Genomic DNA, 16,910 nt, shown 5'->3' on the forward strand with positions numbered 1-16,910 from the left:
ATAGATGAAATTTCGTATGATGTTCTGAATGAAGTGCGTACGAGCGTAAAATGATGGGCTAGTTTTAGTATAAAATATCAGGTGAGTAAATGGCCGAAGTATAAAACAAGAATTACTGTCTTTCATGCTCTTGAACTTGTCGATGACATCTTTCTCCAGTTCATGCTTCACACTGAAACAAAAATTTTCTTTCAGATTATTTAAACGAAGAAGAAGAAATATGTCTCCGATGTTCAAATTCATTTTTTTCGTTTTGGAGTGTTTCTTGTCTGTTTAACAGAAACAACTTAAATTTCATTTTATCTCGATAGTAGCGCTTTATGACTTTCAGTAGAAATGTTTATAATTTAGTTATGATTACATCGAAATGAATTGAATTGTTTAAAATACAGAGCGTTGTTAGACTGGACGATATATTTACCATCTGCGCAAGTGTGCAATAAACCTGCTTTTCCAAGTTTCGTGGTTTTAAAAAAGTTCCGGCCGTTCAATTGCAAAATCATTATTGAACTAATTTCATATTCCCAGAGAAAAGTCGTAAACATACGTTCGCGGATGTTCACCCGTGACGTTTAATACGTCACTTTAATAATATGTAGACATGAACATGTACACGAAAGTCAATGTAACAGCCATGAGTTCAGTAAACGCGTTTTCTGTTTGGTTCCCCGCTTGTAGTGTATGCGCTGCGGTGTAACAGGGATACAAAACAAAACAGTTTACATTTGGAACTCCTTGGCCATTTTTTTTTTCAAAAACAACCTCGGATGTATGCCGGTACATCATTTGAAGTAGTTCGTATGTTTTTAAATGAGTTGTATTAATTGATCTAAGTTTAAATTGATTACCAGTGAAGTGTATTATTGCAAACATTTCCAAGAGTAAAGACATAAAGTTTAACTGCTAAATAAAATTACTACGCGATCTACTTGCAGCGGACTTAAACGTACCTCTTTTTGAGTATGTAAACCGTTCAAATACATCCGAGGTTGTTTTTGAAAAAAAAAATGGCCGAGGAGTTCCGATTGTTTATGAAAAAAAATGACCGAGGAGTTCCGAACGAACAGTTTACTGATTTTTTTGTAAACACTCGCCCTACTGAACTGATTAACTACATTTCGAATTATTAAAGTTTATCGTCTGATGCAATATAAATATTCTCATCAATCATAAATAGACGCACGCCTGGAGCGACTTTGTAGATTTTCCTTCCTTCGTATTTCTCATGATCTTGTTTTGAAGGCTTTTCAACTTCTCAAAGTTCGTCACCGTATCGAAATAACTGTTCCTGAAAATGAATATGGATATTGATAATACCTAAATCATGTTTTAACGGTGCCAACGGTAAATGAACACACGGCTTTTAAAGGGATCGCATTAATTTAAATATTATTTAAAAAAAACATTATTCAAGTTTTACATCAAGCTGAAGACATTTAGAGAGGGTAAATTAGAAGGCATTTGCACATGGATATGTGCAATATTACTTAATTTAATAAATAAAAAAGTTACTGTATATTGTTATTAATAAAATATCATATTTATGTAATAATAAAAAAAAACATATTGTGTATGATTGAGAAGGACGGTTCTAGCGTCTAGCAAAAAATACTTATCACAGGCGGGGAGCTACATATTGACGTGAAGCTGTTATGCCATTTCATTGGCTGTAAATGCAGGTTATAATGTACCAGTCAATTGTATCAACGCCCCCCACCCCCTCGCCCCCCAGGTACGGGGAATAGCGGGGGCTTTGACTCTCGGTCCAGCAAGCACGGGTAAAATCCCCGCAGGACGAACTGGTGCATAATCAAAACGGTTTGAGCATGATACCGTCTGAAACATGTGGGTCGTTATGAGTCGGCACGCTGTCCAAGAACAACACAATGGCCTCCGGTTTGGCCTAGATATGATTATTTATGGGGGAAAGGTGTTTTTGTAAAATCATTGTCAAAAATTGCGACCTACTTCATGGAATCCTGTTCCGACTCATCGAAAGACATTTTAATGTCGTCCTGGAAAATAATTGAACAAATATTGTTAAAAAATTCTGTTGATCCATTCTTATAACAATAAAATCAGTAAAATAGACTATAATAAGCCTAATCAACAGTCATAAAGGAGTCTAAAAAAAAAAAAAAAAATACGGAACAAAATATTAAAAAAATATGTATATTTTTTAATCAGAAATGAAAGTGTTCGTCTTACCAAATCCACGTGATCCGTCGTAAACCACTGAAAATGCAAACATACATGGTAACGATAAAACTGGATCGTAATTTGTAAAAGAAATATACAATTAATGCATAAGGCTCGTATCTATAAACTGAACATGTCCATAGCCTTTCTAAAGTCGAGCGTTTCGGTGTCTATTCCATTCAATTTTATTAATGGTTCTTTCTTTTTTAATTATTCTTTTCCTTTCAACAGAATTCTAATACAAACCTTAACTATAAAAAAGCCACTGCTTATAGCGCACTTAAGGGGTTTATAAAATTTTAAATAATAATAATAATAATAATAATAATAATAATAATAATAATAATTACGTCCGCAAGTTGGAGCAGCATCTGAAATTGAGAAAAGTGTCTAATTACATGATCATATTTGCTGTATATCTAATAACATGATCATATTTGCTGTTCATCTAATTACATGATCATATTTTGTGTTCATCTAATAACATGATCATATTTGCTGTTCGTCTAATTACATACTCATATTTGCTGTTCATCTAATTACATAATCACATTTGCTGTTCATATAATAACATGATCATATTTGCTGTTCATCTAATAGCATGATCATATTTGCTGTTCGTCTAATAGCATGATCATATTTGCTGTTCGTCTAATAGCATGATCATATTTGCTGTTCATCTAATAGCATGCTCATATTTGCTGTTCAACTAATTACATGCTCTCATATTTGCTGTTCAACTAATTACATGCTCATATTTGCTGTTCAACTAATTACATGCTCTCATATTTGCTGTTCAACTAATTACATGCTCATATTTGCTGTTCAACTAATTACATTATCATACTTGCTGTACATCTAAATATGTTTTCAAATCTTTCTGGCAAAAGCTGAAGTGTTTTTGATGTGTTGTTTTTTCAAGCTTATGCCCTATGGAACATGACTGTCATATTCTCCATCGAAGAGTGTACACAACGAAAAAGGTTTAGTTCGATTCCTTTCGATCTTTCATGTCTTTGTATAGGTGATAGTTCATGTATCATACATCCAAGAGAGCAACAGGGACTGCTGGAATCAGTTCGATACATTTGTAAAACGATGAACTTTAACCGCTTGAAGAAATGAACTATAAGTAATAGTAAGTGCATCTGCAGCACGAGTTGTTGAAATTAATTTCAATCACGAGGGTTAGTGGGTGACGTACCTGTTTTGTATCACGGTGTTGATGACGACTTTTCAATAAATAGCGTGCGGTAAAAGTGAAAAGAGTTGCTACTTAATATCCGCATGCTCATCGCAGGTAATGCACCAGTCAATGGTAACCACGGCCCCCAGGTCTGGGGGTATACCGGGGATAGCCGGGGAAATGGTCCGTGTTTTTACTTTCCAGGTGGCCCCGCAGTGCCGGGTGACTGCGGTGGTTTTGTCTTCACGCCAAATATAGTGGGAAATTTGCCTTATCTAGGGTCCCATAGGGTGCGGGGGCATTTGGCGGGGGTTTCACCAGCAGATCGTCCCCGCAGGGAGAAGACTTTGCCCGGGCTTGGCTGGACCGAAAGTCGAAGTCCCCGCTATTCCCCGGACCTGGGGGGGGGGCGTGGTTGCAATTGACTGGTGCATAAGCTGCGCCTACCACTTGTTGCCATTTCGATATGGATGTTAGTGAACAGACAACAAATGAGACCATCACAAGCATGGTATACAGAGAGGACATGGCTCTCCTATGTAGATCGTTAGTGTTTCTTAATACAATGTCACTTCATGCCTATATATACATTACCTCATCTCTGTCTTTGTGAGCAGCGGACACCTGGTCGCTCATGTTCGTGTATTCACCCATCACAGTGGCCAGGGTGGACCTCACCTGTGAAGAGACACACACAACTAAAACAGTTGCATGGAGACAAATACACAAATCCCATTAACTGCATGGAGACACATACACAAATCCCATTAACTGCATGGAGACAAATACACAAATCCCATTAACTGCATGGAGACAAATACACAAATCCCATTAACTGCATGGAGACAAATACACAAATCCCATTAACTGCATGGAGACAAATACACAAATCCCATTAACTGCATGGAGACAAGTACACAAATCCCATTAACTGCATTGAGACGCAAACAAAACTTTCATTATCTGCATGGAGAGACATTTACATAACACAACTGAAATAAGCTGCATAGTTACAAATATACAATAATGATTAGCTGCTTTGAGACACGCAAACAGTAACCATTAGCTGCGTACGGACACGTAAACAATAACCACCCGATATGCTTGCAGACAGGTAAACAATAACCACCCGATATGCTTGCAGACAGGTAAACAATAACCACCCGATATGCTTGCAGACGGGTAAACAATAACCACCCGATATGCTTGCAGACGGGTAAACAATAACAATAATCTGCTTACATATATGTACACAATAGCCATAAGTTGGCTTGCTTGCAGACAAGTAAACACACCAGAGACACACGTACTCAATAACAAGTAGCTGCAGAGAGACACGTTAACAAGATCCAGTAACTGCAGATTGGAGCAACCGGAACAGTAATGAACGTAATTCCGATGCTCCCGGTTTTTGTGAATTTTAGACAATTCAACCACAGTCTATTCGAGCACTCTGTGTAACTAACATACCTCAGTATCCCTCGTGTTGTTCATCTGTCGCTTCATCAGCTCAACAACGGGATCCACTGGCTCCTCCTCATCTGCAAACTCGTCAAACGTGTACAGAGTCTGAAAATCATAACGCATTCTTAGAAAAATTCAATTCAAAAAGCAATTTATCTGACAATTTGCACATAAGAGAGATCTTTACTGAAGTTGACTACTAGTATATTATGTTTGCCTTTGGTGTCTTTAATGTTTAGCACTGCATTGACAGTATTTCATAATACTTTGTTTACCCTATGTCTGTGCTATGTTTGTTAGTCACCTGTTGTATTTTTTCCTACTGATGAATATACCGACCCATTTAAAGATAAGTGGTTAGTTTAAACTAATTTCTTTTAGCTCGATTGTAAGCTGATAGCTTACTGAATCTCCCTCGACTCTGTTTTCTGGGTAGAAACCAGTACTGGAGTCCATTTTGAGAGGCCGTGAGAAAGTACCCCTGGTCGGTATCGAACCCACAACCTCTTGTGTGAGAGGCGGACTCCTATGCTACAAGACCACCCTGACCCCATTTTGTGAGAAATATCAATACAACAAATTACTGGCAGTAAACGCGAAATCAATGAAATACCACACTTGAAAGACTTGTTACCTTGGCGAGGTTCTTCGTGATGTCCCCTAGCTGCTCCTTGATTCGTTCAGTCTGTGTTTTCGCAGGTACGTACAGAGGCCCGACGAGGAGGTCAGGATCAAAGCCGAGACCGAAGTCGGGCTTGCGGGGTTCTACCATATTGCCTAGGATTGTTTTAGGTATATTTATTGCCCTTTTATTTCAACATGATCAGTACATATGATAATGATACAGAGTAAACATATCAAAGCACTGAAAGTGCTGAATGGCTTGAGCGATGATTCCTTCTATTCAAAATGATTCATATGAATGTTTGCATGACACTCACCACCAACATCATCAACACCACAACCTTTAATAAACATAATTAAGTGTTTTAATTGTTAATGATATTATCAGTACAAATTGATTCAGTGTATTTCATGAGGTAGATATGTTATACATGTATTGTAAATGTTAAGCAGACAGAAATGGGCAGCATTTCATATAGACCTGTCTACAAAAGTAGTATTCAGGTTCAGCCATTCATGTGTACTACTGAGTTATTCGACCAACTTCAATTTCTACAGAATCATGACACCGTGAGCACAAAGGGGGAGTAAGATAATATTGTTTCTATTCGTAGCAATACTATATGGATATAAGAATCAGTTAAATGTTCACATAAACATATGATTAACGTACGCAAGGATGGAAAAGGTTTGAACAAAAAATACGTAATACGGTATGGAAAATGAATACAGGAGATACGTGTTTTTCCATTTAATATAACTTGCTACTGGGATTGTTTCGTACATTTAGCTTATATCACAGTAAGAGCAGTAAGAACAGTGCAAAAGGAAGAAAATCGCACAGTATTAAATATGTATTGTATATCTGAATTCACTCCCCTGTAGTATCTTATCTTTATAATCATTATGCATCATGAAAGTCATCTATTAATATAGGTGATATATTTCTTATTTTCTTTAATGGTTGTTTTTTCGGTATATTCTGGACTTTTTTGAGACGTGTCATATAAACGATTCTCTTAATGTCCGTAATGTTTATAATAACTTTATAAACATTTAACTTGATTATTATCCTTTTTTCCGCAAGATTGTATATGATTATATCAGACAAAACATCCAATAACGCTCTGATATGAATGCACCATTTAAGACTAAAATTCTAAAACAGACACACTTTTCTTAGGGCATCAGCCCTAAACACCCAATTCGCATTTGAACCATATATGTTTTGGTATTGTGGAAGTTGTGATCCGAAATGGCGACCACTCCAAACCTAGATCTTGGACCCGCCCTTGCTGAGAGTGTTAGATTTACCTCCAAACTTCATTTCGCCGTGTTTGAAAACATCAAGTAACTGCCCATTTGGACCCCTGATGGGTGGATCCATGTCTTGTCCACGGCCGGCAATCTTGTTTAATTCATTCTTCGGAATGCTTCCGGGGCCACCTTGGACGGAGCTGTGTCTCCAGCGATCCATTTTCCCACTAAGACCGGACGAAAACAATCACGTGCCCCAGTCACTGCCAAGGCCGGCAAGCGAGAGACGATCTTTATCTACGTTTTGATTAGTTATTCTTATGCAGTGTAAAGATAAGATATCAAATAAAAAAAATGAGAGCAGCCTCAAGCTGCACTAACGTTGCGTAAATGAAATAGATACGTTGCCAAAGGTGACTACGTTGATTGGATGACAAATGACGTCATATTTGATTGTGACGTTGCCGCGTCATCTATGACTTGTATTTCTTCCTTCCCTTTTGTTTATTTGATTTTATTCCATTTTTCTTTCAATAAATAATAATAATAAAATCTTCTTTCCATTTGGTTTTCCTTTCAATGAGTAAATGAATGAATGAATGAACGAACGAACGAACGAACGGACGAATAAATGAACGAATAAATGAATGAAGAAGCTGGTTTGTTTTTGGATGGATGGATGGATGGAGAAGCACACTAACGACAATTTAACCAATTATGTGATTATTATGTTTCGTCCAATGACCAAGCTTCTGATTACATCTACCACTACCGATTTCCGATTAAAACCGCTACTTGCTGTTTTACAAAAATAAATGTATTATATATTTGGGGGACAACTGCAATCTAATTGAACAAAAAATAATTTCGAACACTTATCATGATATGAGACTGCTCATCACTGAAGGAAAACATCTTGTTACAATATATATCAGACCGTTGGATAAACAGTTTGGTCATTTTTGGTGATTCGGTCTGGTCCCTGTAAACTTATACATGAAGGGGCACATTATCATATGGGTTACACTTCATAGGTGCACAAAAATGCATTATTAGGTTTCTCTCATTTGACTCACCAAATACAAAAATCATTTTGAAAAAAAAAAAAACACCCACAAGCTTATGCATAAAATAAACCGAAACGCACCAATTAAGACAACATTTAGCAAACGTTTTGGATAGAGGACACCTAAATTCCCTTACCTTATAACTACAAATAGTTAAGGTACTACGGTCGGACGCGCGTCCAATCTTAAACCCTAGACAAAACAAAACTTAAATGCAAAATATATAAGCGATAGTTTGATGCGCATTTAACTGTGAAAATTGCGGCCTTGTAAACCGCATTTATAAAGGCTCGTATGTTTTAACTGTACCAATCATATGCGCTTTTGGTTTTGATCATTAGTCATCGAGTGTTCACCTATATAGTTGCCCTTTAAGAACCCCGCGTCATAAGCATGTCCAATCTGTGACCCCATTCTATTTTTGTATCGTTTGACATAGTTTTGTGTGCTTTAATAGAAAATATTGACATTCTACCGTAACAATTATATGAACAAGTGCAATAACCGTATATTAAGATGCACTAGTTATTTCAACCGGGGGGGGGGGGATGGTAAAGGGCGGCACAACCGGCGTGTGCCCCCCCCCCCCCCGCCTTAAATCGTCAAAGTTGACCGTTTATTTTTATATAGGAGATGAAATGTAATAAAATACTACCAAAATGCACCATTTCACAATAGAAATTGTTAAAATATTCTTGGGCGAGTACCCCAACCCCCACCCCAACTCCCTATATTTCTTTATTAAGGTATATGTTAATAAAACAAATGATTACATAACAATATTAACACTCTCTTGTGTACATGTACTGGTTTAAGTTGGTATTTGCTTGTGAAAATAAAACCCATCAAATTGTTACTGTCTGAAAAAATACGTTACTAAAGTCAAACTACGATTGTATTATTAGAAAGGAGAGTCACATGAAGTATCGTGTCATTTTGGTTTGTGATTGGTAAGTTAACTACGTGCTAGCAAAACTAAAATTATTAAAAGTTTGAAAGTTTAAGCAGATGGCAATGTCATGTACGTAATGTACGTTTCAATGTCTACTCAGCTCATTTACATTTTCTTATTCTGGGATTCATAATCATCGTGTTTAAAATATAAAACTGTATCCGAGCGACAAAATTTTACTGCATAATTTCAAATGTACAACCCATGTAATGCATGGTTACAATGAAAAGTAACATACGTTACTACGACCACTAAATTTCAGTTCTTTTTGACGACTGATAAGCATCGTTATGAAAATATAAAGCTGTAACATGGCTCAAAACTGAACAGAATAATGCTACGATTATACATTTGCAAATTTTAGCAGAGGTCAATTTCATACATGAGTATGTAATGAAACTTGCGTTACCACGTCTAGTTAATTAATTCTTTTTACGATAAATAAGCATTGTGGTAAGAATATTAAAAATATCCATGAGATAAAAAACGGAAATTATACTTAATATTCTCAATACTGATAATACCACAAAAAAGAGAATAATATTGTATATTAAAGTTATCTACATAAAACAATTGTTTCATTTGACACGTTTTGATTTCAGTGTTTCATCGGTCAGCAAGTGTATTCATTGATTGCCTATTTGTTCTCTTCGTGACAGCACATATTTTCTCCACGACAAACACAGAACATAGTGCATGACAGTCGAGAGCTATAACAAAGACATCGCATACTAAAGCACAACATTTGGTTTTCAAATGAACACCTTATCAGTTTAAAGATGTCCTGTGGTTCCTGTTTATTTCTGTAGCTTTTCGCATTAATATTGACGGCGTATTTCCATATACTAGTACATGCATGGGGAGTGACTGAAGCTTTGGCGCTGATGCTGGATATTTTTCAATCTTTTTTAGAACCTTAATAGCTGTATCCTTTCCCATTCCATGACAACACGCCAATGTGTCACAACCGGATAGTGCTTGAGATGCTGGTATATCCAGTATTATATCCTTGTTAGCCTCAGCAGTCGTCTTTAACTGCAGGGCATTGTATTGGTAATTCCATTAATACTTTCAAAGACACTAGGTGTACTAGAAAATGATAAAGGGCCAGCATAAACACATGGATGTCTTCAGATATTATGCACATACCACTTTCGGTCTCATTGGCAACCACAACCATTTGTTGAACAAGGATATTATTCGCCTCTTCATGTTATGTGCGCATGTCTTGTCGTTACACTCTCTGTAACGTCGAGTTGAAAATCGTCTTTCCCAGTTTTAACGAGTTTGTGTCTTGAGCCAGTTTCCGGGAATGTTACATTTGTCGACAAATCGTCACAGATAAGAGAAATCAACTGTTTTAGTTTTCTGGTACAGTAAAAATGGCCTACTGTGTGGGCAATTGCATAACTGTAGAAAGTTGGTGTATTCGACAATACGTAATTCCTCGTGATTCTCGCGTTTCACCTTTTGCGCTGTCAAATACAAAGTACATATTGAAGTAGGCCAGTTTCCTTTCAATATATCTTCTTAATTGGAAAATGTAATCCATCACCGTTCCACTTATGGGCCAGCGAATAATACATACAATTGCAGAACCGCCAATTATAACCCATTCTATCTGATTTGATGAGTGTCTTGCAGAGGTTTCTACATGTAAAATCTTCTTCATTTGTGACTTTGATTTGGCTATTCTGAGATCACCTGATGCAGGAAACAAAGAGGTGGAAACAGGCGACAATTCATACGATTACATACATTTCAAGTCATTTTCCCGTGAACTCACTTGCAGACCAATAACTCTGGTATAAATCAACTCTGTGTCAAATGATCTCAACTCATCTTAAGCGACTTCTTTGATGCGGATTGAGTTTTAATTGATCGCAGAATGGCTTCGTAGAATGATACTGACTATCCGTTTTCAAAGTCTTTCATTTGCTTCGTACCAATTGCGATGACGTCGTGTACATTAGCTACAAATGGAGCAAGCTCTCAGGTAACAACATTTACCAGCTCTTGTGGATGATCGATGGGCCGCAGTTGATGAATACATTCATTGATCTTGGTCTTCATAGAAGTGCGGTATTTTATATCGGTTTATATCCTGCTTTTCTTATCTTCGTTAAATGCTTGCCTGTGTCTTGTGGTCGTTCTCCTTCACAAATAAATTCGATGCCATATTCCATTTGACTACATATGTGCAGACTGAGTGCCCATACATTTAGAGTTTCAGGCTTGAGTATAATTCCTATTATTCCACCGGCTCCATGTGCATACCTCATAAAGGTCGTTTCAATGAACATATCGCTCCATATCGCGTTCCATGTTTCGGGTATGTGACGTATTATGTGTTCACCTTTTAAGATTTTTTCTCGAACTGGTTTCGGAAGCGATTCGATCGATCTCAAATGATAGAGACAATAGCGGGCATACTTAAAGTTACCCGCTGCAAAAAAGTTTAGACTCATAGCTAGATGTAAGCACCAATCACTTTCCCTTTCAGTACGGATAAACATTATCATGATCAGTACAACTTTTAGATGACATTCCACCCATAACTGTTGCACGCTGTTTTGCTTTCTGGCACACGAAATACGATCACTTTATAATTGCTTTATAATACATTGGCACCCTTTTTAACTTTTGATATCCATTTCAAAGAAGACCAGTAGCAATACCACACTGTGATAGAAAATGTCTTGCATGTAATTTACTTGAAGACGAATTTCATTTTATTCTTGAATGTCAACTGTATAAAGAACTAAGAAAGCAATACTTGAAAACATATTATTATACTGCACCGAATATACATAAATTTATAAAATTATTTAAATCGCAAAATGTAACTGTAAACAGAAACCTTGCCATTTATGTGTATAAGGCAATGGAATCAAGAGAAAGATATTTATTGTATTACGGGTAATTTTATTCGTTAACATTAACTACTTCACGCTTAAATGTAACTTTATTGATGATATATCATTTGGTCGCATGATTTGATGTATTTATAATTTTGATCAATTGCTTATATGAATGTATTGGACCTTGACTATTTTTAGAAACATGTTTCGTAATTATATTATGCATACGCATGGGCATTTTTGACTAGATGTATTTGGATCTAAACTAAACTTTTATGCTTTTATTTAAACTTCAAAATTTTGAAGAAGGGTAGTGATAATGGATTAATAATTATGAACTTTCAGTATTTCCCATAAAATAGTATGTCAGTCATATGCAATCATGTCCTAATGTTTGAATGTATAAATTGTCCGTTGGCGGCCATCTTGGACGCCATCTTGAGTTCCAAGGGTTGCCCACCGATGCCAGAGTGGCATTATTCAGATTCTGTTATGTTAAGAAACGCTATTAAGAAAATGCATTGTGTATAGACGCACTGTTCACATCGGGTACAAATTGTCCGTTGGCGACCATCTTGGACGCCATTTTGAATTCCAAGAGTTGCATACCGATGCCAGAGTGGCATCATTTAGATCATGTTATGGTACAGTCTTGCCATTAAGAAAATGCAAAAACATTTTGTATATATGCCAATGCACTGATCACTCCGGGTACAAATTTTCCGTTGCCGGCCATCTTGGACGCCATCTAGAATTCCAAGATATGCCCACCGATGCCAGAGTGGCATCATTTAGATAATGTTATGGTGCAGTCATGCCATTAAGAAAATGCAAAATTATTTTGTATATACGCCAATGCACGGTTCACTCCGGGTTCTGCTGGACTAAATGAAGGCTTTTCATTTTTAAACGTTATGTGGTCCAAGGACACCAGGCCTGTTTACTTGCAAGGTTTGCAAACTTGCACGTATTGCAACAAAACAGACAAAAATCAAAACAGCTAATATCTATTATTAGACATATTCCATTCTAATCTGTCTGTTAACGTGAACTTCAGACGAAATATAATCCACACTTTATCTAGAAAGACAGCTTGAGTAAAAAGATAGCTAAAATATAAAAAACACGATTCATGATATTTGAGACGAATGGGAAAAAGTGGTGAATTGACTGCCAAATTATTTAGTACACATCTATTTATGAACATTTATGTTTATGCAAACGTTGAATATCTCTTTCGACAAATGCCCGAATAACGGAATTAAAATGCAATGAAGTATTTGAGCTTATAATAATATTTTACCATGAGTTCGGCCTACTTAAATTAATTATCGATTTAAGTTTTTACGTCAAAGGTGCATTTTGTTTACTTTCTGCCCTGGTTTGAAGACTAAAAAGAAGTTTAATATTTTGACAGCACGTAATGCTGCACAGCGCTTAATTTAGTCGGATAGAACTGCTGCGTATGCATATATAAACTGGCCTTGTATTTTAGTTTATATCTTATCTATCTCCCCAGTAACTATTATTTTCATCCGAACATGCACATATTTGATATCTTACTGAACTCAACATCAGGTAGGAATGTTAATAACTTAGCAATGTTCATCTTGTATGCCATAAAATTGCGGGAAGAATTTGTAAATAATAATCTACAATAAAAGTGTAAAAACACCAAACTTGAGAATTATTATCAAAAGAAATGTACATACAATGTACTGTTTTCCTTCTTTGTGCCTGATGTTAGATATTTAGACAAGATATTATCAGCACAAATATCACTACATATATTCTCTGTCAAATTATTTTGACAAATAACTCGTGTTCACCATTCAACGGTAATTGTCTTATCTCATATATATGTCCATAATGATTGTTTTCACTAGCGGATCCAGGGGGGACGGGCGACCCCCTCGCCCCCCCCCCACACACACACCTAAAATCGCCCAAGTACACATTATATAACAGTAAAGGAAAAAAGTAATAATATACGCCCAAATGCACCATTTCGGAATAGAAATTGTTAAAATTTTCTTGGGGGAGTACCGACAAACCCTCCTGCCAACATTTTAAACTAAATGAATTCCAGTTCTGAGGGAGGGGTGCAAGTCAAGGTTACGCCCCTAAGTTACGCACCCTCTTACGTCAAATCCTGGATCCGCACCTGATTATGGGCCGCTGGTGTTTATCAAATCAATTATTTGAATATGAATATCACTAGACTATAAAAAGGGGCAAAATATCGGTTGATACAATTTTAATGTTGATGCATTAATTTTCATGCATTAATTGATTAAGTCATTTGACTTAAATGACAAAAACGAAAAAGATGAAGATTTAAGTACATATAATGTATGTAAGCTATATATATTCACAATTTTGTAAGTTATGTGTTGAACGTATCATGGCATTACAGCGTTTAATAGAATGCTGTGAATTTTTCTTACTTTGATTTCCACGTTTAGTTCTGTTCTGTTCTGTTATAAAACGTGCAATCAGTTCAAACACGTTCAGTTTCAAACTGAACTAAACCTAGAAGAGCTTGGTGGGTTATAATCACAGTCTTGAAGTGAGGTAACTCAAAATTTTACAACCTGATTCCGCCGCTGAAAACATTTCCCTCAAACGGACGTAAAACCAAAGTTCCGTCACACGGACGTACAACCGTTCATGAGCATTAATTTTAACGGCTGAACACTTTAATTAAGAAATAGACTAACTATATTCTGGCCCCAATTTCTCGAAACATCTAAATTCCCTTATAACAGGATCAAACTCAGCACCCTATATTGGTTTGGTATAAATTGTGTAATATTCTCTTTTTAAAGAGTTTTGTGACTTTTACAGGAACTATTATAATATTTAAGATGTTGTTATATAAAATCATACATGTCAGTAATATTGCTAAATGAAATAAGAAACTTAAGTGTATTACGCTTAAGAATTTTCGAGATATTGGGGCCTGGCAATAACTCGAGTTTGATTTTGGGCTTATTATTAATATTAATAAGTGGAATGTATTCGTACGCGAAAATTGTCCGTTTTGTACCATGATTGTTTCGTATCCAGATATTTGTACGCTTCGCAGCAATCGTACAAAACTGTTAACAGAAATTAATTTTGGCGTTCCATAGCCAATGAGACGTTTACATGTGTATATAATAATTCGTACTCTCTGGTCTTTAAATACGTTGATTGATGAACAGCCATCCAGTCTGTTGAATGTGAACTCTTTACGAAAAGCCATTCTTAGTTTACAAAAGCACAATATAATTAGTTATTTCAGGATATTAAACTGATAGTTTGAAGGTAAACCATTTAGCAAAAGAATTTCAAGTGTAAAATGCCTTATATACAACTATTTCCACTGCAGACATCAGTTCCACGACCTCCCCTCGGTAACTGTGCCATCCAAATAAATGGTATATTATCGCATTTGTGATATCGACAGTGGTGATGATGATGATGATGATGATGATGATGATGATGATGATGATGATGATGATGATGATGATGATGATGATGATGATGATGATGATGGTGGTGGTGGTGGTGATGATAATGTAGATGATGATACTTTTTATTTTTACATACCATATTTCTTGACAGGTTCTTTGAAACTCAATCACACCACTAGTCTGTATTAATTGACTTTTCAATCTAAATTATTGACAAAATGCTTATTTAATGTGGACTCATGAATTCCGTTTCGGTTATCGCCTGTGAATGTGTTGATCTGAAACGCGATTCTTGAACAGCTATGGTTTCCTTTGCCCCGTATATCCCATATCGGGTCACCTACTTACCCCGTAACTTATAGTATTGTCAAACTTAAAACACTGAAATGAACACTGTTCATTGAACTCGTTTTTCTTCCATTTCCATACTTGAAGAGGACGAAAATTATTCGCTGTGCTCTCGTTAGTATTTTAACCTCAGTCGTATTGTTTACTCGATGAAAATCGATATTGATAAAAAATATGGAATCGAGTTTTAATGTTAATACTGACGTAATGTTTAAAACGTATTTAACGTTGTCCACCGTTCACTTCAACAGGATCCAAGGAACACGCTAGTGTTGATTAAAGTATTGTATAACATTACGCCTCCAACATGAATGGTGCAACGCCATTGGTCCAGGACTGGTCACGCGGTGACCGCATATTTTTTCATACTTAGTCACTAATCTTTATATCGTACCAAAATGGCGTCTTTTTCCGATTTCGATGAATAAATGAAACATTTATCAATTTAACAGGTTGTCGACGTGATAAAATGCGTTACAGGGTGAGTAGATGATTTGATACGCTCTCACCCGATATGGTTTCCTACGCCCCGTATATCCCATATCGGGCCTGGGGTGTTCTAACCCCGTAACTTATAATACTTTGTGACGATAACAAATAATAAAGATTTAAAAAATACTCTTTTTCAAAAACATATAAATTAGAAACGATATGTTAGGCAGGACATCCTAACAGAGAGGTTTCATCAACGCTTGTAAACAAAATGATTCCTTTTTTATCAGTATATTTTGGTTTCTAAGTCGGGAACAGTATCTACCACGTGGTTGTCATAATCCTATTAATAAGTTAATATTACTTAACATACATCCATGCTCAAATGCCGTATCTAGAAATAAGACATATTGACATAAGCAGTATAGATAACTATCTTGCGCATGCACTTGTAATGTGATAGATCTGTTACGCACAAAAGAACACTGTAATATGTATATTGCAATAAAACAAGATATTGCAAAATATTTATACTTTCAAAATAAAAATAAAATGCAAAAATAAAATTGCTACAAGTAAATTATTGCAAGCAATTGCCAATGTAGCAAAAACTGAGATAAGATAGTAAGATAAGATTTATTTTGAGTCGGCAAGATAGCAAACAGTACAACATAAGCTCTGTGTGAGCTGTTAAACCATAAGGTTTTAATAAACTTGACTGAAACAACTTTTCTTATTGCGATGGAACATACTCTATTTCAATTCCAAAGCTGCCTCTCCATGTTGTATGTATCCAGTCATGCAGTTCGTTCAGTACTTTGATTTTTAATATTAGAATTGAATGAAACCACTAGCGAATCCAGGGGATTCGGGTGTGTGTGTGTGTGGGGGGGGGGCGCCCCACCTTTAATTGTCCAGGTGATACTTTTCTTACTATAATTAAACTGGAAAGAAAATGATTATATACCAGATGGTACTATTTCAGACTTGCGGCAGTGCCCCAAAAGTGCCCATATCAAATGTCAAGCCTATCCTACCCACCCCCGACGCACCCCTAGAGTC

General features: G+C 36.2%; 1 protein-coding gene across 1 annotated transcript in view; it reads right to left on the reverse strand.

Annotated features, from left to right (window-relative positions):
* Positions 1 to 6,912, reverse strand: part of LOC128220779 (CAP-Gly domain-containing linker protein 1-like) — a 47,875-nt gene extending 40,963 nt beyond the window's left edge. Inside the window, exons 1-9 of the mRNA XM_052929305.1 lie at positions 6,788 to 6,912; positions 5,484 to 5,626; positions 4,856 to 4,954; positions 3,980 to 4,063; positions 2,550 to 2,570; positions 2,209 to 2,235; positions 1,969 to 2,015; positions 1,184 to 1,288; positions 117 to 172 (exon numbers count right to left, since the gene is read on the reverse strand). Of these exons, the coding sequence (XP_052785265.1) occupies positions 117 to 172; positions 1,184 to 1,288; positions 1,969 to 2,015; positions 2,209 to 2,235; positions 2,550 to 2,570; positions 3,980 to 4,063; positions 4,856 to 4,954; positions 5,484 to 5,626; positions 6,788 to 6,860 (655 nt within the window). The 5' untranslated portion in view covers positions 6,861 to 6,912. The remainder of the gene's footprint in view (positions 1 to 116; positions 173 to 1,183; positions 1,289 to 1,968; positions 2,016 to 2,208; positions 2,236 to 2,549; positions 2,571 to 3,979; positions 4,064 to 4,855; positions 4,955 to 5,483; positions 5,627 to 6,787) is intronic.
* Between the last annotated feature and the right edge of the window lie 9,998 nt (positions 6,913 to 16,910).

This window comes from Mya arenaria, chromosome 15 (assembly GCF_026914265.1).
Source record: "Mya arenaria isolate MELC-2E11 chromosome 15, ASM2691426v1".
Classification (NCBI taxonomy): Eukaryota; Metazoa; Mollusca; class Bivalvia; order Myida; family Myidae; genus Mya; species Mya arenaria.